This window comes from Anguilla rostrata, chromosome 5 (assembly GCF_018555375.3).
Source record: "Anguilla rostrata isolate EN2019 chromosome 5, ASM1855537v3, whole genome shotgun sequence".
Taxonomy (NCBI): Eukaryota; Metazoa; Chordata; class Actinopteri; order Anguilliformes; family Anguillidae; genus Anguilla; species Anguilla rostrata.
In genome coordinates, this window is record NC_057937.1 from 32343930 (window position 1) to 32366699 (window position 22770).

The 22770-nt window shown below is 37.5% G+C and overlaps 1 protein-coding gene across 4 annotated transcripts in view; it reads right to left on the reverse strand.

The window, feature by feature from the left end:
* Window positions 1-9000, reverse strand: part of LOC135255075 (TOX high mobility group box family member 3-like) — a 64465-nt gene extending 55465 nt beyond the window's left edge. For all 4 annotated transcript variants that reach the window (XM_064335811.1, XM_064335809.1, XM_064335810.1 and 1 more), the window contains exon 1: window positions 8154-9000. In XM_064335811.1, the coding sequence (XP_064191881.1) occupies window positions 8154-8255 (102 nt within the window). In that variant the 5' untranslated portion in view covers window positions 8256-9000. The remainder of the gene's footprint in view (window positions 1-8153) is intronic.
* Window positions 9001-22770: the final 13770 nt, after the last annotated feature.

Below are 22770 nucleotides of genomic sequence, written 5' to 3' on the forward strand. Positions count from 1 at the left end.
CAGAAAGTTATGTGTTATTGAATTCATGACAAGCATGATACTAGTCAAATGGGTAGTGTGATCAAACAGTTTTATAAAGAGGCATGGATGTAACTATTGATTTATCCTATTTGCACTATTTTTCAGTGGTTTTGGAAAAAGGAATGCTCTCTGTGAAAACATCACTCTAATTAGCAAGACACAGAAATAAATCACATTCACAAATCTAAAAATATGTTAACACCAGCGTTGATGAAACTCATCAGCCTAGTATCATCTGGTGTTAATTACTGCTAGTACTATGAGTACCCATATGCAATATTGCACATAACACCTGAATGGTACAAGCATCACTAAAATAAAGAACTCTAATTCCAAAAGAATATGCACTTTTCGTTACAGAATGTGACAGCAACTTAAAAAAAGCCAGCATAAACCATCAGTGACTTACATCACTGTGGTGTCAACAAGGAGAGGATAGGATAACTAGAGGACTAGAGGTAGAAGGAGAGGATAACTCAACTCATGGGTGACATTAGGAATTATTATCCTTTCCAACCAGAAATCTCACTATCCCACATATTAAATGCAACTGGTTCGAATGGAAAATAATGCATACAGAATTTAGTGATCTTATGACCTATGCACAGGAAACAATACAAGCCCATAATCATAAGCAATTTTCTGACATTTCAGCAACATTTGTCACATGTATTCTCAATATTTACACCAGGGTAGTCCCGGTATTTTATACAGCTAGTACATAAAGCTGGTAGGTATCACATTAGCCATTATAAGAGACATGTTTTCCTCTACAGTATGTTTACAGAACACCCTGTATTCTGTAAACATTTGAACTGAATGAATGTAATGGTTGGTGTGCTTGTACAACACAATTGTAAACTGTAACCCCACCACATTTTGTTCATCAATGATAAGCACAGAAGTACACATTTCATAGTATGGAACCTTGATTTTTATGGATTGATTTGCTTTGTGTAAGTTCACAATTATTACTTTCATATAATGGTACTAGGAGGGAAAAACTATTTTCTGCTTTGTTGATGTTTGTTTCCATTATAAGCATAATAAATACATGCCAATAAATGTAATAAAAGTTGATGGGGGAGTGGCAGTGACTCCTGAAGCACAAAATAGGTGTAAGGAGATATGGGGACTCATTAATTCCTAAAGCCACGAGGTTGTACAATTAGAATTAAATTAGTGTTGTCTTCATGTGGTGTTTTTATAGTTTCATATTTTATTGTGTATTCTGATTGTTTTCCAAGGCATGGCACTGGCACCAAATTAATTTAGCTAAAATAGGATAGCAATTTATCACTCGACTTGACATGGTAGTCCAAATTCACAATTTCTTTCCCTAATTACCTCATAAAATTCTAAAAGTCTTCTACATAAGGGAGTCATTTAATCCAGCAAATACTGTGATATGTGCTTTGCTCAAGGGTACAATATCAATGAACAGCTTTGGTATTTAACCAGCGATGTTAATGTTTCAAAGCCCAATCCCTTAACAGCCAGCTCTGCCTTGCCACCTACATTGTTTTTAATCGGCTATGGCCAATATATTTAATACAATTCTCCACGCAAACTATAAATCAGTCATTAGCTCAAAGAGCCCTGCTGCTGCATTTGTGTTCAAACGTAGCATATATTAAACATCTTTAGTAAAGTCCAGTAAAAAATGTCCACCTGAAAACCATTCAGCCAATTTAATACTTAATATTGACTGTGGTCATACCAGCAACAACTTGTACCTTTTAAATCTCTTCGGTACTTTCCACCAATTTCTCAGCACAGTTCCACTAGATTTTAGCAGTTCATCGTCCTTGGTAATATGCAGGCTACAGCCTGACCGATATATATCAGCCAATATTTGAATTTATGTACTATACGTGTATCAGTAATAATGGACTGCATGTGGCAGATGTTATGACCCGGTCTTGGTCAGACGGTAACAGGAAGTACGATAAGGGAAATGAGTGGGCAATGGGTTCTTCCTGGCCTTCTCCTATTAACACTACTGCCCATTAAGGCTGTCAAAAGTGCCATGAAATTGAGTTTGAATATTAGCTTTTGTAATTAGTTAGAGTTTGAATATATTCAAATATAATTTGCCTATAATTCACAAAAATAAGCTGCTTATTGTCGGGCGCAATATGCACATGACGCTCCCTCTAAACTGGCCTGCGCGTTATTTTCCACAAGCAGACAGTAGAATAGAGGACATCTGTGAACTTTCATACTAGGTTACATCTGGGGCCTAATTTATAAAACGTATTTTAGATCAACTTTGTGGCACGTACGTAGAAAATCACGTCAAAGTAGTGATTTATAAAATTTCAACATGACTCGATTTGACCGTGGAAACAGTTGTGGCTCTACGTCAGGTCTTCACTTCGCGTATGCACACCAAGTTCGTTTTTATAAATGAGCCCCCTGCAGTTTCTATATAATGCGCGAATGAATAAAGCACTTTCTCGTGGATGTAATTTGCCACAACTCGGCATTTATTAATCACAATAATAGGGAAATGATTATTTATAGGAAATCCCTGTTTATTTCTTAACACAAAAAAATATTCAAACGGCTAATACCTGTAGCCTAAAACAACATAAATTACTTACTCTGTTTAGTTTGTTTAACTTCTTTCATCATCCAATTTTATCAAAATCTTCAGAACAGAAAGGAAACATAGCCTGCCATGGGTACATTATTTAGCCTAAATTGTTAGCTGACCAGACCTGTTGAGTGAAGTGAAAAAAGAGACTGACTTGCAAGGCTAGCTGACCAGTAACGTCCGGTGTCCATGGAGCTGAAAGTATCACCAGAGGTTATTGGCAAGGAAAACCAGACGATCCACCTGCGCTGGATCCAGGACAGAACGTTAGCACAAGAAATGAACTTTGCGTGCATGAACAGGATTCGCCGCATGAAATTAAAGCCTGTATATTCATGTGAAATACAAAACGCGGGATCCAAAACTAATATTCGAATGTTCAAATTTAGGTTTGAACTTAAAAAAAAAAAGATTTTCAAATACTTTTCGAACTTAGAATATTTTTTGACAGCCCTACTGCCCATCAGCTGGACCCTTCTCAGTGTGAAATCTTAAGCTTCTTTGCAATTTCTTGCAGGGAATAACCTTCTTGCCACAATATTTTTACTTTACCCAAACACCTAAGCCCAACTCCTTCTTTGTCATATTCCTTGCAACTTTGGTTCCTATTTTACTTGGACTACAGGCTAAAAGTATTAGCCTACCTCTGGTTTAAAAAAAACTGAAGGTAGATACAGTTTCACTAGATTTAATTAGCCCTCAAGCTCCTACTTTGCAAAATGATTAGATAACCTCCTCCTTATTTGAAGTGTATTTCGTGGAAAGCTGTGTCAATAAATACACACACAAACACACACACCGATATATATTCCTTGGCTTACCAGGCTACCAGGCTCTTTATGATTTCTGAGCTCACCAGCGCTCTCCTTCTTCTTAATAATGTTCCAAATAATTTATTTTGGTTAGCTTAAGTCTCTGACTGTTTTTTCTTACTTCTCAGCCTCATAATGGTTTCCTTCCTTTTAATTGGCACAGCACTGGTCCTCATGATGACAAATGCCAATAGCAGTCTCCAAAGGCAATCAAAAGCCTTTTATACCTCCACTGATGAAGCAGTGACTAATCAGAAACACCTGTAATGGCATTTGTCCCAAACATTACGACGCCCTGACATTGGGGGACCATTTAGAAAAGGTGCTGTAATGGTGAAAGCAAAGTGTATAATAATACCCTTAAATAAAAGCTGAGAATGTGCAAATTAACCACATGTGAACTGTTTGATTACAAATATAAAATTGTGGAGTACATTGCGACGCCCTGACATTGGGGGACCATTTAGAAAAGGTGCTGTAATGGTGAAAGCAAAGTGTATAATAATACCCTTAAATAAAAGCTGAGAATGTGCAAATTAACCACATGTGAACTGTTTGATTCATAACGTGAGTACTGCAATCATTAACATTGTGTTCACTGCCTAATTATAATATTATAATTTTATGATAGCAGTTTAGATAACTTGATACTGCCTACATGCTGATGGAACTGGAAATGGATGGTCACTGGAGATGCAGGGGGCATCAACAGTGCAGTTACATCAGCTCAATTTGAGACCTGTGCTCAATAGCAAGCTAACAAGCTATTAGCTATAGCTCCACATAGCAGGGAGTAAGGGAGTCACAAGCAGTCCCCTGAAAGCAAAGTGAGCAGGTCCTCGGGCAGAAACAGCCAGAGGTTCACAGGGGTCACACTGTTCAATTAAAAATTGGTTGCTATAACGTTAAAAACAAAACATTCTTTAACAGTTGTTTAAGAAACCAGCTTCTGTGTGCCTTTGCATGGTCATATTGGTGTACAATTCACACAGAAATACAGCTCAGAAATTCACTGTATCATATCGGCAATTTGTGAATATCCCCCCTCTAAAATCGACATACGCATCGGTTTCGAAAATCCCACATCGGTGGGGTGCTAATGCAAGCTGATGTTAACGTATTCAGCACTATGAAGTTAAGACTGTTAAGTTTCCTGTCTCACCTGCCATTTCACTTCATTCAAAATTTAACCGTGGCACTACTGGCTACAAATTAACGTTGTTCTTTTTGTCTAGATCATTATCTACAGGCTTAAAGAGGCCTGTGATGTTTGAGAGAATATCAAACTTCTCCAGTCTCAGTTATCATTAAAATTTTATTATTTCCCCAGCGCAAACTTTTTAGAGGGTGCCATCAAATATGTCAAATCAAATAATCGTTAATTCCAGCAGACGAGTCAGGTCAGACAGCTTAAATCAAAGCTCAGTCTTAGCACTAATACTTGCAAAAAGTTTTGATTCATAGAAACACAAACGATATCTCCCACTTGAAAACCAGGAACAAACCTGAAACCCACTTGTGGAAAGAATTCTCTAGAATGTTTTTAAACGTCATGTAAGTGAGCATTAAAGTTCAGCAGCATTTTCCCATGGCAATTCCACCACCCAGACACTCTTGGTAGCAAACTTCTCTTGCCGCACTTTTATGTCATGCTTTCAAGCATTCACATTAACAGCAATAGCAAACACAAGTTTTACTCAGGTTATTGCTTCAATGTAAGATCGGTATAAGAGGAGTGCATAAAAAAAATAAATGCTTGAAGTAAGCTTTCCAGAACCTGTTATGAAATAAGTTTTCAGATGCTATAATTAACCATCTACATTTGCTATATTTAGTAATGTTATAAAAATAGGCCCATTTACTGAGAACAGAATTAGCGCTTCTTCAGTGATCAATTTTGCTACCGATAAGCTTTAGCTAGACAGCAATCTACCAAGCTAACATTCCTACTGACTGGCTAGCTAGCTGGTATTGGTGCTTCTTCTGTATGATAAATGTAATATATAAATGCACAGACACATGAGTATAAATATGTCAAGACATATCCAGCCATCCGCCTAAAATCTGAGAACCTACAGGTGGCTGTCATTGTTTTTGTTTAAACAATCTGACTACTCACCAGTACCTGCAAAATCTTACGCTTTATGGTAAAAATAAACACTTTTTTTGTTAAATCTGTATGTTCCTTTCTTTTCTGACTTTTAATGCATGGATAGAACCAATGTTTCTATGGGCTTTTTGGCATTGATGCTCTCATTTCAAATTAGGTTTTGGCCTTACAGCCTTCCGATTTAGCCTTGGTGCTCTACAGAAGTTTGACTTTACCAAAAGTAGCCTTGCCCTAAAAATGATTAGACTGTATCTACAGGCCTGTATCTGACATGCACAAACATGTATGAAATGCTCAGCTAAAGTTCAGACAAAGCACCTGAGGACTGCAAACAACATGACCCATTAAAATATTGTTTGACATGTTCTTTTTACACTGTATTAGTTCAAGCTTCTCCAACAACAGCCTTTGCTATATCTAGTCACTGTCCAAAGTTTTTCTCCCCAAAAATTAAAAATTATAAACAAATAAATAAATATGCTGCTGGTTGGTCCTGTTTACTATCAAGACAGAGTCCTATTGATTGGAATGAAGACTAATTAGGCCTATATTCCTGTTCACTTCCGACAGGACTACATGTTTAACCATAAGGGCATGAATTTCACTACATGTTTTTGGTGGTCTTGTAATCAGAATTTTTCACATACTTGAAACCTACACATACTTTTCACATGCACATATTGTCAATGGTGACTGATGTTCAGGCAGTTGATTAGATGTGTTTGTACAGAAGGCAGACTGCATGAGCATCCAGTAATAATCCAGATATGGCCAAACCCTGTACACCACTGTTCTTCAATTATGTCCAACAGCAGAATTGCTGCCAGAAAACCAATTCATAGCAGGCCAAAAAGTGAGCAGCAGCTGTTCCTCTATTTGTACCAGTACCTTTAATCAGAATTAGTGGGCTAAAGCCTGTTGCCTGACAACCATAAAGATGCTGGAACAAAACAGAAAGCCTAGTTTCACTTATTCACTGAAGTGTCAAGCTCTCAATGTGCTTAACTCACTTCATCAGATTTCTTTTGCTGATAAAATACACATTATGCTCCAGTTGTCAGGTTGCTAAGACTGTTGGAAAGATGTATGGGATATCAGTTAAGACAAGGAACAAGACTCCATTTCTGGATCTTGTATTCCTGCTCCATCACAGATGTTAGAATAAATTACCATAGATGCAGAAAGAGATTTGTCTTTACTATGACTCACTGTGTAACATTTTGAATTGGTTATGCAGACCTATTTGTTTCATGTAGTGAAACCTCAAGTTCAAATGTACTTCACTAAATGATGGTTCCAGTACAGAATGCTTCTGTTAATATAGTTTATTCACTATCCATCAACATTCACCAATATGGCACTATAGACAAGGAGAATGGACTGGTATGTGAAACACTACTACAGCTGTACACAAACAGTGCCTGAAAATCTAGATTTCGCAACAACACAAAAAGGAAATAATACAGGCTATATGAGCTTGACAGGGAAGCATCTGGAATTGGGGTATTTCGGTTTCTATTAGACAATTAAATTTCAACACATTGGAAATATGTAGCTTCAATACATTGGATTTTCCATAACACATACACATATGCACCCTAGTAAGATCCAAAGATAAGGGCATGAACGACAAATCTCGTTTTCAGACTGTATCTTTATCCAAACATTATCAGACCAATATTAATTTAAAATACCTCTTTTAAAAAAATCAATCTGTCACTGTCATGCTAAAAGTGAACACTGACAGAATGGTCCATTAATAAGCTGAATCAAGAAGGCACTTCACCGTGGAAACTAAGATTAATTGGAAAATTAGTGCGATTATTTCAACCAAACTCCATATTGCCTGAGCTCAGCAGTTATTTTCCAAAACACAAGCGCTTTTTCAGTCTCTACATCGTGTCAGTTGACAGTTCGCGTCCATTAATTACATGAACTATCGACACCGAATCTATTCTACATAATCATCTAGTAGTTAAACCATGTGCATTGTTTTACTTAGTTATTGTTTATGACTCCAACAGTGGTCTGTTCGAAGATACACTTAATCCTACATTCACACTTCCTAACAAAGTGATTTTTTTTTTTTTTCATTTCAACTTTATTCAAGACTCATCTTAAAAAGAGGTCAATAGCAGGTAAAATAGACAATACAGATAATGGCACATATAAAAGTAATTATGGCACATATAAAATTATGAAGCAGTACGTCCTGCAATTGCACTGGCGCAAAAGCAAGATCACAAATTGACTTCATGTATTATTATTTAACGAGTTTGAGTACTTCGTCTAAATAAACATATATTAGTCTACTATTACTGAGCCGCACTTGCAATTGGCGGAAGCCCATTGGTTTGAAAGCACGTTAAAGTTTACTATGTAAACTACTTTCGCATGTGAGAAACAATGTAGCTATGATCTCGAGGCAGACATCGCGGAGTCGCATCAAAATGTTACATGACAATAGTTTCTGACCGCTATAAGATCATGATCCCCACCAACCAGCCTGCCTACGTGTCCAACTAATTGTTACTGTAACTCAATTTCACACGATTTGACGAGAAAGAAAACTAACACAAAAAAATAAATAAATAGAACACTAACACTTCACCTTATTGTAGTTGTAGTAACCCAAACAATGGGGAAAATCCAGGTTAGATGGGTCACCAGGAATAGGATTCCCACCGGCAGAAGGGTAAAACCGTACATCCATGATGTTTTGGAATTGCAAGCTGCTCAACCGAACTCAATTTTAAAGCGTTCCGGGGGTCCCACTCCCGTGTTATATGTGTGTGTTTTAAAATCCGCGCGTTGAGATAGTTGGAGAAAGCAGCAAGTTGAGTCGGGACGGTCTAGAGTGAAACAAAAACAAGCGAGATGTAGAAGGGGTAAACTGTGTATCGTTGATAATCCTCTTTCAGTTCTAGTAGTTGACTGGTAATTGTTAGCTAGCCAGCTAGTTCAAAGCTATAATACAGGTTGCTGGGTGTTGAAGATTTTCCTCGAGGGCAGCTATATCTGTGCCAAGCCACAATGTTTGCCCATGCATTTAGGGGCAGCTGCTGTACACAAAGACGCCACGCGACCGGCACAGCGAAGCTTTCCACTACCTCCTCAGTCAGACGATACAGGGGCGGATAAAAAAAATAAAGTCCAGCTCGCGTAGGATGAAGGAGGGTCCGTCACCAATAATACGCCCTCTCCAGACTCGCGTCTTTTCCCCTTGTTTAGGTAAGTTTGTGGTCGTTGTGCTCGTAGCTAAAAAGAAAAAATCATTCACCTTCCTTGCCAAATGAGGAGGGCAAAGAGGTTTTCTTTTTCATTTTTGAAAAATAAAAAAACGAAACAAAACACAATGCAACAGAAAGTCTTCCACCCAACGGTCACGGCTTGTAGTTTTGGAGTGCTGGAGTACTCAGTTCCGTTTCTGGCTCTGCTCCGCCACATAATGAATAAGTGAACAAGTGAAAAACAGGAACCACTCCCCCAGTACCGTTCGCCACTCCCATCCAATCAGGTGCCGTTTCTCTGGAACAAGAGAGCTTTTTCTTGTTCTCTGTGCATAACATTACAGTTGACGTTCGGCTACTCCAGCTGCAAAACAGAAGTCGCTGTTTTCATAGTATAAATTCAGTGGGATTTAACAACAACGTCATTTTCTCCTTGATTAGGTTCATCTAAAGTTTTTTAGATAAGTCAAGGGCAGAATGTTTTTTATTGCAAATATCTCAATTAAAATTGTTTTCAACTTATAAAACGCCTATCACATTGCCATGCTGTGTAATTACATTACAAAAACTCGTTAAATATGTCAGCAGTTAATACAGATGTGAAAATAAAGTTACAACACATAAGGACACCTCACATAAACTAAAGAATCACTGAATAGCACTTTATCTATACAGTTTGCATAATAAGTCACTCTCTTTAAGAGCGAAGAGCGCCTGCAAATTGTCAGTTAAGTAAAGTAGCATCAGCAATGACACCCAGTATTTTCTCTGTCTGAATTCATGTAACTTGACCCCTTGTTTTTTTCCATCTTGAAAGGGTAGTTCACCCAATATTTAAGTCAGAAATTTTCCTTAATGTTGCAGTAAGGACATTTTTTAAAAGGACATGATGAAAAATTGTGAAAATAAAATGTTTCTTAGAAAATTTTTTAAGACTACATGTGATTTAGTGTGTTTAGTGTGTGTTATGACTTTCACGAAATACTCAGATGTACAAATCTCAAAGAGGTTCATTTTCCAAAAATTTGCAAAGCGAAAAGTTCCTGTAGTTGCAGAACCACCTATATACAGACAGCCTGACTGAGACAGGTGACAAAATCAGGGAATAACCTGAATAAATGAGTGGAGAAATATATCAAATGCAGATGCTTCCATACAGTAGTACTGCATAATATAATTAAGCAATTAACATATTATCATTCTCTGAAACGTGTGAAACGTGGTGGCTGGGGTTTCATAGTTCAGGTATGTATGCTATAAGTACTGGCTCACTTGTCTTCATTGATGATTTAACTGCTGCTAGCAGCAGCAGAATTAATTCTGATGTGTGCAGAAGCATCTTATCGGCTCAAGTTCAAGCAAATTCCTCCAAACTCATTGGAGGGTGCTTCATTGTGCAGCAAGACAATGATCCCAAACATACTGAAAAAGCAACAAAGGAGTTCTTCAAAGCCAAAAACTGGAAAATTCCTGACTATCCAAGTCAGTCACCCGATCTGAATCCAATTGAACATGCATTTCAAATGCTGAAGAGAAAACTTAAGGCAACTAGCTACTGAAACTACAGGAGATGAAGACTGCTGCAGTACAGGCCTGTCAGAGCATCACCAGAGAATTCTCAGAGAAGATACTCAGCACCTGGTGGTGTTAATGGGATGCAGACTTCAAGCAGTCATTGCATGCAAAGGATATGCAACAATGAACTAAACATGACTACTTTCATTAACATAACATTAATATGTCCCAGGCATTATGTCCCCGAAATGGGGGCTATGTATAAATGTGTTGCAATTTCTACATGGTAAAACCAGAGTATAAAAAATAGCCTTAAATAAAAGCTTAGAACATGCACTTTAGCTACATGTGAATTGCTTGATTACAATTCTAAAGCTGTGTAATACAGAGCCATATCAAGAAAAAAAATTTAATCTTTTAAAATCTGATGGAAAATATATATAATCTGCAACCTGTAAAAGCTTTGTAGAGGAGTGAAAGCATTCACTTTACATATATAAAAAAGACAAGGGTGTCAGTTGTAAACATTTGTTAACTATGTAGGCTATCCAAAGCTCTGATATTTTATTGGTAATCATATAAAACCAATTTTCTACCCCTTAATATATTGGTTATGTTTTTTCTTTGTGATCAATATTCAGTTGCATAATATATAGCATAATGTCTACAATTTCTAACATCCATATGGCTACAATTATATCTGTTTCTTTAAAAAAAACATTATTTCTATGTATTTTCCATGAGGTTTTAAACAATAAAAGATAATTCACAATATATCAATATGGACTGTACACAATACATTACACAATGACAGATAATTACACCAGTCATATTATTCCCAAGTAAAATACATTTTTTATGAAATCACTCAGAGACGTTTTGGAATTCAGAGCTTTCTCTGCACATTTTTCATTATCTGGACATTTAGCTTATTCACTCTAGAGAGGGTCCATCACATTACAGAAGTCAAGACAATTACAACATTCATTTGACCGATGCTCAGAGTGACTAACAAAGCAACGGTATGCATACAATACGACTACATGGATCACAGTACAGACACAGAAAACATTAGACCACATTTGAACAAGAGTCATAAGACAACATAAGAACATATCACAAGAGTGCATAGCACACTTAATAATCAATGGTATGCTGAAAAATGTTATGTCACTATGTTAACAGTGATTTATAAATTGAGGCTAGCCATATTAAAAACATTTTGGCTATTGTATTTCTTAGCCTTGTTCAGGGAACCAAGATGCAATCTGAAGAGGCGAATCAGTCTCCGCACAAAGATGGCCAGTGACACTGCTGTTCTGTCTGTTCAAAGTTGGAGTTGTGTGACTGCTGTGTAAGGTCTGATGTCGGAAGTTGAGAAGGAGCCATTCCCTTCACTGCCCAGTAGGCCAGCACCAGTGGTTTGAAGTGGATGCAGGCCATGCAGGAGCCAGTGGAAGGATACAGGCAGAGTTTTGATGTGGGTGCTATTTGGGAGGTTGTAGACCAGCCATCTGAATGTGTTTTAGAGATCTGATAGCTCAGGGAGAGAGACCAGTGAAAAGGAAGTTGCAGTATAGCAGGTCGGAGAGTACCTGGACCTCAAAATGGAGCTGAGTGGAGTAGGCAGTGAAAAAGGGGCAAATTCTTCAGATGTTGCAAAAGAAGTATCTACAGGCCCGGCTCGCCGTCCCTGTGTTCTCAGTGAACATTGCTGCCGAGTGTCACTTCAAGGTTCTTGGCAGTCTGGGTGGCAGTCACTACAGTGTTGTCCAGGGTAATGGAGAGGTCCTGGAGGAGAGAGTCCTTGGCAGGGATGTAGAGCAGTTCAGTCTTAGCCAGATTAAGTTTTAGGTGTCAGCTGTTCATCAGCATGAGATGTCACAAGGCAGGCTGAGATGTGTGAGTGGAACCTGTGTGTCAGAGGGGGGGAAAGGAGAAAGATTTGTCATCAATCGGGTCCAGTGAACAGGCGGTTAGCCGATGAGTCACTGAGACATCGGCAACAGTAAAGGCAGAAAATACAAAGGGAGAGGGTAGACTAGGGTGGGCTTAAATGGGGAGGGGGATTGAGCTGGTGATTGCATGAAGGAAATGCAGATGTCTGCTACTTTCATGTCAAAGTAGGTTGCAAAGTCATCTGCAATAAGAAAAGAGAGAGGAGGAACATGAGATGGCTTGAGGAGAGAAGAAAATAACAGTTTACGTGGGTTACAGCATTACACTTGAATCTTATTTAAAGTTGACTTCTGCCACTCACTTATACCATATTCAAGCTTCAAAAAGTACACTTACAATTATACAACTGAGAAAATGAATTACTTACAAGTACATATGCAGCATCTATTACTTTCCCTGCAATGCTTCTCAAAATTTTCCAAATCTGAGAATTTATTTCATGTGCATTATTAATTATGTCTTTCTTTATGGTCTTTAAGGGCTGATTTGGTCCGTAGGCCTCGCATTTCATAATTACAATTACAATTACGTTGTTGTAAGGGCCACATTGTAGATTGATCCATTTGTACTGTGAATGGGGGCAATATAATTAAATATAATATTGATGTATTTTGCCACACTGCTTTAACACAAAATCTAAAGATAGTGCTATGGCAAAAATGTAATTTATAAATAGGCTATAATCAGTGCAAATATTGTAAATGACAACAGTACTTATCTTGTAGATCGACATTGCATTTGTGCTGTGTGCTGTGCACTGTGCTTGAGCAATTGTTTTGGTGTAAATGAACAACAACAGAAAAGCTAAACATGTATGTCCCCTTGAGCTTTGTATTAGCAGTTCTCTATTCTTAAATCAGCTATTTGGAAACAGTTTTCATTGAAGGAATGAAACATTATTTACATTGCACGCATTGAATTGTGGGAATTGCCATTCCTCAAAGAGTTCTGAATTTGATCTCTCATTATATCTTATTAATTTCCCCTGTACTAATGTACATTAAAATAGTGTTAACTTGATTAATAATATGGTTGTAATGTATTCTGTGCTATATGATGCTGCCATTGTTAAAAATTGGATAGAAAAAATGTAAAAATAAATTAACAAATTTTGCAGAAAAACTTGTAGAGTAAAATGTATACTGCACTGAGAGAGCATGCATGTGTCCATTGACTACGCCACTAAAGCATGGATGCCAAGGATGACAATGTCTCATTACTGCATCGCAGAAACAGTAACGGCTGCATGGGTTTTGTTAGTCATGATGCAAAACATATAGCCAGGGGAATTAAGCTCAAAAAACGGCCAACTCTTTTCGCATAATTCCCCCTACTAATAGTGCCACCAACCCTCTAGCCATGACTGCATTCATGATGTATTCTTGTAATGGGGCGACATGGCTCAGGAGGTAAGAGCAATTGTCTGGCAGTCGGAGGGTTGCCGGTTCAAACCCCGGCCTGGGCGTGTCAAAGTGTCCTTGAGCAAGACACCTAACCCCTAACTGCTCTGGCGAATGAGAGGCATCAATTGTAAAGCGCTTTGGATAAAAGCGCTATATAAATGCAGTGCATTTACCATTTGTAGTCTTGAGTGCTGTATTGCCTTTATAAAACAGTTACAACATACAGACACAATTATTTGATGACACAATATTATTAATTTTTTTTATTATTTGTAAGTAACAGTTTGGGCACAGAGTGATGCTGTTTAACTGTTACTGTATCGGATTTACAATCAATGTAGAACGCTGTCTCAGCCAATCACCATCTATGATCGAAACAACTCATTTTACAAAACCCAATTAGCTATATGCAGTTGAGTTCACGCGGTGATTTGTGCTGCAGATTCAGGAGAGTGTAGATATCTGTGGTTCTCCTCCTAAACAAGAGGTGCTATCCAGCCTGCTTCTTTTCACACCACAACCCACTGGCAAGCTCGCACAGAGCTGAGTTGGAGGAAGATATTTCATGTGCTCCTTTGGCAAGTAGTCCATGGGCATCCAATCAACAAGAGAGAGTATCTAGGGAGTGATGAAACACATATCCCTAACCAGCTGAACCCTCCCATCCCTGGGCAACACAATCTGCAATTGTGTGTCACCCTGCGGGGAGGAGATGGAAATTCTAACTATGTTGCAGATTTTTATAGTAATCTGCAAGGGCAGAACATTTAGGACTGCTCTATACATGACAATTTCTGTCTCCAGTCCCATAAGACCATGCAGTGAACCATGCAAAAAATACCACATATACCACTGAATCAGTATGTGAACTTCATCCATAGCTGTGTCAATAAGATGGTGGAAAAAACACCAAAGTCTGCAACACTATTCATTTTCCATCAAACCCCTGGGGTCGACCATTTTTCCGGCGATGAGAAATTGGTGGTAATATGTTTTATTTAATAACGTCACTCTCATTTCATGTATAAACTTACTTTAAATTGTACTGTGAAGCAGGCCTGACAGACCTTGGGGGGGGGGGGGGGGATATGCTCAAGATAAAAAGGACACCTTTCGGTGGGGGTGGGGGGGTGCAGTGACCGACATTGGTTGGTTTGTCTAAAATAAGATTGTAGCTACTGATCAGACAGACATTTTGCCATTGTTGAGTTGCGGGTTGGTGACTGATTTTCAGAGAACTATCCAACATTGTCAACCGATTGGCTACCTTTCCTGCTGGTTTTCTCTTTTCTCTTCTCAAATCCACTTTGTTGTTTATAAGGCATTTTGATTTCTTTGTGGTAGCTAGGATTCCTCTTTCCTATCCTCCTCACTAGCTGACTAGCTGATATTTAAATTTCACCATCAAAACTAGGACTAGTTTAATTTAACTGCCAAAGCTACTTAATGGTTACATAAATCTGAATCATGACATAATAAACAAGCACGTAACCGTCCAGACCCACAGCGCAACTCACTTCCGCAGACACATTTTAGCAGGCACCGCCTGTGCATGCCTCCCACAAAACATCCCTCAAAGGTTGTCCGTGAGTGAGTGAGTGAGTGACCACAATTTGCCATGCATAGCCCACGGCGGCAGTTCCTGTGCGCCGTGGGAAAAATGGATGCATGACATTTGACAACAACACAGGAATGTTAACCAGCAATCTTTGCATATAAGAAAAGAAGACAATACTAATAGCACAGAAAGTACCACAGATAATTTAATCAGCAGTGTTTACAATACATTCTCTGCAGAGGTTTGCTCAGAGGCTATTACAAATTTTACAAAGTGAGTAAACATGGAGCAGAGATGTTTGTTGAACTAAGGGTATATAGCCTAATACACATGCCAGTAATGGCTTGGTTAATGTGTAACATTTCTTGAGGCATGTTCGTGTTTGCTTGTGAAAGTCAGGAAAGAAAAGTGACTACAGTTTGCCTTTATTATTTCTGTATTTTGGAGGAAAAGGTACAGGGTGCTGGGGAGGCAGAAGAGGCAAATCCAAGTACCCATTAGCAATACTTTCAAATGTTTTAACCATCTTGCAAATATATACGAGAAACCCTTTGCCTTCAACATTTCATGTGAGAAACTTTCCATAGAAAACTCAGTTTACTGAAAGATTCTGTGGGCATTGCTGGATGATTGTACAATAATAAACTGTGTACTTTAGGTCATTCTTGATAGATGAAACATTTCCCATATCCCGTTGACAAGGCTTTTTAATTTGAAATGACTGTTTTCAACCAAAGGCATTGCAGTGGCTTCAAAGCAGGGATGTAATAAATATTTAAACCTGGGCTGCAATAGGCTTGAAAACGTCTTCTGGAATCTCCATATTAGGGAAGCACAAGGTTATTTTCATCCAGTTGTTCCAAGTGGTCAAGATCGGTATGGTAGAACAGTTCAGGAGGAAAGGTGGACACAGTGTCTCATGAAATGAAAAACAATCCTGGCCAGCCAAATGTATTAGAAGCAATTTCCTGGCATCAGTCTGATTTCAGGAAGCCTATGCCAGGAAATGTAACTAGTTAGCAAAGACAGAGATGAAGATATGACAGATAGCTACCCCAGATCCAGAGAGGATTAACAAACGGTAAGGACAAAATAGCCAGATTGTTAGACTCTCATTGGATACAGGAACCAGTACCAAGGTTTCTGCAAGGGTTCACGTAAACTCCTTTTGAATTTAAGTACAGCATTTAAGTGTCTAAGCCTGTATAAACATTTTAGTTGAAGCTTCTTATACACTGTACCTTTATAAATAGCTCATTACATTATGAACCTACATTGCTAACATGAGTTATTTCCATCTGTCTTTTCTCAGTCAGACACAATGTATTTCCTGCTACCAAGAATTCAAAGTCAGTGGCTCACAACATTGCTTTGGCAATTTTCAGGATTTACTGAAGAAACCGCATCCTAGCACCATTATACCAACATTTTACAGAACTTCTACCTCTAAATTTAAACATGAATACAGTGAGCTGTGTTGAATTGAAAGTGAATGCAATTTGCTCATTATTTAACTGCCACAAAGGGAACCCCCAGACAAGAATAACTGCAAGCTATGTTACTCGCTTCAGGGAGGTCATGTCACTTTTCTCCTTTTGTGTCCACTTTAAAGTAGCCAGGCCATGTGCCTTCTTGTTACTGTTGCATGTTATTTAACATCAAATCTGATCCCCCCAAGGATAAAAAACATCACACAAACAATGTTCTTCACCTTGAGGTACTGGGAAAAAAGGTGAAGAAAATTTGACAAATCTTACAGGTTTCTCACTGGAAAATATCAAATGAGTTTTCATTCAAGCATTTCTCTCTTGTCTCTGCTGCTGTCTTAAAGTTCAGTTCACAATGGACCTTTTTTCTCTGTGAAAAAAAATGGGAGAGGATGCCATAATGAATGCATTCCTTTCTCTCATTTGGGGAAAAAAATAAAGTCTGTAGGAGTGTGTGTATATTTTATTCAGTGATTATGCACTTTGCACAAGAGATTCATTTGGGACTTATGTATTCCCTCAAGATTGAAAGAAAGCAGTTAAATGTATGCACGCCTTCTTCTGTGTGGATCTCTTCTTAAATGAAAAGTAGCATTCTTTTTAGAACGTAACATTCTTAACATTCAGTAACATTCTTCTAATGAAAAGTAATACATTTAAAAAAGTCCTAGGCTTTTTCCATTTCCCTTCATTCCTAAAAGATGTGTGGAAATTTAATTTCTTTTTACTGTCTCATGTAAGGCTGTCTATAGGATCTTGAAGTTCATGTAAAAACAGGTTTAAAATAGCATTTGCCATTTCCACCCCTCCAGCCATGACAGATATGTTGAAATGTAATGCTAACTTGAAAATGCATATGATTATGGTTTCATTTTACTGTCACATATCACGTGCACACATTGTACATCCCTACCCCCACATTAACACTCATTACAACTAGTACAAAGGATATTAAAGTTCATGTAAAAAGCACTGAATGTAAAATGCATATAATTTAAAACAACTACATCTGCTTGGAGTAAAATGCCATTATGTTAACACAATTGTGCTTTGCTTTTCACTGTAATTATTTTCTGTTGAGAGTCAATGATAAAGCGTTGCTCAATTTATTTTCTTTGTTGGTGAAGTCAGTCTCAGCCAGATGAATTATGTATGCTGTACATTCGCTGTTCTTTCCCCCCAGTTTTGTGAGGCAATATTGTCATCATAACATTTGGTGACCTTAAAACAAATTACTTTTTCTGGCCATGCTTCAGATTGAATGAAATGACTGCAGAGTAATTATATCAAGACCAAGAAAGCAAAATAGTGAATTAACCTCATAAGCTTTATTTACATTATCCTCAGATTCATAGTTGCTCACATCAAGATGCAGCAAGCAGTCTTTCGAACAACATTTTCTTGGGTTTTGAATCATAGATTTCTTAAGGTTCTAAACTTAAACATCTATAAACATTTGGGCCTTTAATTACATAAGATTAATGATTACATATGTTTATATTAAAAACATAACTAAAATTTTTGGATAATGTTGGATATGGCTGAAATAATAAGGATCATTGTGTAATAACACATAGCTCTGCAGGCACACACATATATATTTTTAAGAATTCTGATGGAGGATGCACAATTTATTCCAGTTTGATCATCATCTTTTCGTGTCATCATTATATTTTTTAATATTCTTGTGTCCTTGTGCACATACTATGAGCATTTGAAGATTCACCCATTTTGCTTGGAATAGAAATACTGGCACTTGTGTGAAAGCAGTGAAAATTGAAGGCATTCGATTTCTAACCCTCTCCCAGTGAGGTGAAAGTGCAAACCAATTCTGAACAGGGCGTTCTGTAATCCACACTCTTCTAGGTAGGTGACATGTTACAACTACATTCAATAATAAATCCATCCATCCAAAAACAGATTTAGTATAGACTTTACTGGATTTACCAATGTCAGTGTGTTACTGCCAACATACTGTACAAAGATCTTTCAAAAAACATGAGATAAAACTGTAAATTTACAGTTCTAAAACATGCTTTTCAGCAATAAACAATTCATAAATAAATATTATTTATGACATCTGAAAATACATTTGTACATAAATCAGACTTGACTAATATACAGTCATGTCAAATTGTTCTATCCAATACAAAAGCATTGGAAAAGCAAAACGGCCTAGTTACTCATGTATACAAGACACTGTCTACAAGTCATTAAAACTTGCAAAATCTAGGCCTACCGTTAAAGGTATTTATATCAAAATGAGGCCAAGTTACAACAAATATTATTGGCTCACACAAAGTAAACTAGCTCTATTCCAAAGCAATACTACTCAATTTCCAGTTTCCTACATTATTTAAAGTAAATTGGCCCAGTGTTTCTCCATCTCCATCTTTCTCCAACAACAAAGTTGTTTCTTCTAAGAAGGATTCCTTGCAATCTTAAAACTCAGTCAGACCCATGTATCCTACTTGATGTTTTTCTTGGTCAAAAGCTTTGGGGTTCATAATAAATTGCAGAGGCCTGAAGTGTTCAAGCATGTTCAAGTACCAAGCTTAGCTTTATTGCTTTTATCTGAGCATCTGATAAAAAGTTACTTTATTCCACTCAAGCGGTTTCCTAGAGAAGTCATCATACTTCGACTCAAATCAACTTTAGTAAGAGTACTTCAACGTCAATAGGATTTTCCAGTTCGTTTTATGCTAGTAGTTGTAACTAAGGGTGAGGCAGAGACAAGTACTTAGTAATGCTAGTAATTAGCACCAATTTTCTGTAATAACTAGCAGTGGGACTTGTTATCGATTATAGCAAGTATCGACACCTGTAATCCATAACAGGGTTAAGTATGTTAATGAAGCAGATTGACATTCCCCCTTATTGGTGCCAAATTGGAAGTACATTACATTCCATTACATTACATTACAGGCATTTAGCAGACGCTCTTATCCAGAGCGACGTACAACAAGTGCAAGAGGTGCAGAGGTGCAAAAGAAACACACTAGAGTGAAGTAAAGATCGTAGTACCAGAAGTGACCACATAGATCAGGACTCCAACCCAGTAGTAGCCATGTAAACAATGGAGCTGCTTAGTTAGAGCCTGGCATTAATGCACTAGTATGAAAATGTGTATTGCCTACTCAAGGTATGTATGGGGACAGTGTTTTTAGCTGCACTGATATCCACACTGTACACATGTAGTTGGTACCAGCCGTGGCATCGCCCAAAATACATTTTAGAGGAAGGGTTTGAAATGTTGTACCGAATTAACAAACTATGACACTTCAAGTGTAGCGATGCAATGTATGCATATTTTGGACTGATGCAAATCAAGACAATGGAAGGTATTATTTGTGTACTAAATAGGTTCATTTAGTACAAAAATAATATTTCACTTTACCAGTGAAGCTGGCAATATTTTTAGTTGATAAAATTATTTTTTTTTTTTTTGGCTGGCTTTGGAGAGTGGCATTAACAGGGGAACATTCTTGAAAATCACATTACTTAATGCTAATTTTACTTATTTTCAGTTAAATTTCATGCTAATTAATTTCTTCAAAGGGTAAGCACCACATAACGGTGTCCCCCAAAGATACTTTTAGTCTAGAGGTTTTTTTATTAAATTAAACTGAAATTGTTGTTAGTATGGCTACAAATCTGACAAATTGATCACTCCTGACAGAAATACCTGAAGTCATGCCAGAAAATTATTTGTGTAACGATGCGTGACAGAACATGATGCATGATATAATAGGTGGAAGACAAACACCTCTGTTATTATACCTTTAGGTTGAAAAGATGACAGAAATGGACAGCACATACAGCCATTTAGGTTTGAGCCAGAGGTACCCAGATTCATACGAGAAGACTGATACCAATTGTATGCAACCCTGTGTGCCCTGTATTCGATAATACGGGCTGCATAGTGTTAGCTCTATCAATGGCTGCAGATGGACAGCACTAGCTAATTAGAGCCTACCTTAAGAACTACTCTAATGCCCCCCTAGTGAATGAATTCGTCTAGCATCATATGTCGATTTAACTTGTTTTCCATTAACGTTATCACAATAACCTTCTAATGTGCATCAAGTTTCATCTATATAGGCAAATTCTTTAATGGAAAAAGAGCTAGCTATAGCTAATTTGACAATATCTCACTTCCACACTCTATCACATAATATGATGTTCGTAATCATTTTGAAGATTGCTGAAAAAGGGAGCTGGGGCAAAAAGAGTAAGCAATTTCATCTTTTAGGGCTTATTTCTTGCCTTTATTTCCATAAAATCTTGTTTATTAACATTGTGAATCATAAAATAGGACAACTTCCTCCATTTGGCTAGTGTATATAATTTTTTTATAATACCTGATGGTTACCCTTTAAACCAACCAAACTCTCCTAAAGACTGATGCAACTGCAAGATCATCTTTCACAAATATATGTTTTATGAGAGTGCAATCAATGCAAAGTTATTCTGAGTGATCACCTTTATCTTATGAGGAAACATTCATATCCTGATGAAAGTGGTCTCTTCCAGGATGACAGTGCCCCCATCCACAGGATCACTGAATGGTTTGATGAGTAGGAAAAGGACGTGACTCATGCTATGGTGTTCATAGTCACCAGATCTCAACCCAGTTGAATACCAATGGGAGATCATCACAACACCAAATGGAGGAATATATCTTTTGGAAGAATAGTGTTCCATCCCTCCAGTTGAGTTTCAGAGACTTGTAGAATGCCAAGGCACATTGAAGCTGTTCTGGTGGCTCTTGGTGGCCCAACACCTTACTAAGACACTTTACGTTGTTTTTTTCTTTAATCTGTCACCTGTCTGGTTATAAATACATCGATTGTATATTTTGTTCAACCAAAGAAATTCACTTCAAAATAATAACATGATGCTTCTTTATTTATATTTAGCCACTTCTGGTTGCAAATAGATTAATGAAAACCAGGCAAATTGGTAACACATACTGTAAGAGCTTGTCATTTCCAAACTAGTTTCAAATGCTAATTACAGTACACATGATGTAACTTCCAATTTCACATAATCAAGAGTATAATTTGCTTGGTAACGTTAAATTTATAATGTGGCATCCTATAGTGAGGACCTACTTTAACCATCTTTACTATTCAAAATAACACGGTTTATCAGTATCCGTTTTTTTTCTAAGAAATATACATACCCAAAAATGAATAATGCATATACTAAATACTGAAAATTAGAAAACCGCAGGCAACTACTTGCATAAACTTGCCATCAACCTTTCTAAAACTAAATGTCAAGGAAATGAACAACTTTAACTTGAAACTGGTGGTCCCCGTGGCAAATCTGGCTCTTACACAATTTCAAACTCCAGCTGTAACAAAGTTTACATTTAGACATCAATGTAATATTTTTATGACAAATACTGAGTGTGGAGTGGATGAGTATTATGACAGAATTTTGGCCAGCTATCTCACTCCAATACTATTCCCTCACAATACTGCTCCCTCGCAGTTGCTCCACAAATACATGGACGCATCCAGCAAGCAGTTGTGTTTTGGTTGGATATATGAAGGAAAAGGTACGTAACTAGACATCTTGTATCAGACTTTGTTCTGATGGAATGATGGAGGCAATTGATGCCAAAGCAATGATAAAGCAAAACATTTGTGAGCGTAACGGCAGACACCAAATGTTTTGGCCGAACTGCCTTCTTGATTCAGGAATGATTTTCTAATCAGTGATTTCAAGTCTAGATGGGGTGTTAGCCAACATATTCTGAAAGTTGAGTAATATGAACCTCTCGTTACAATGAAGAAATAACATTCTTCACCAGAAAAAATTCAATTATTTGGCAAAACACCTGTGCATTGGAGTTACATGATGGAGGATAAGACAAACTTTTTCCATCTCTTGCTTGGAAGACTTCAGAATCTACTTTTGAGAAATAAAAGCATTTATAACCCAGCCTCTGTCACAACTGGCTGTGCAATTCAAAGCATTCATTCTAGAGAGTCGAGAGAATGGGAAGTTGCAGGGGTCCCTAAACCATTTTCAGATAACTTCAGCAAAGCTAACCTTTCTGTGAAAG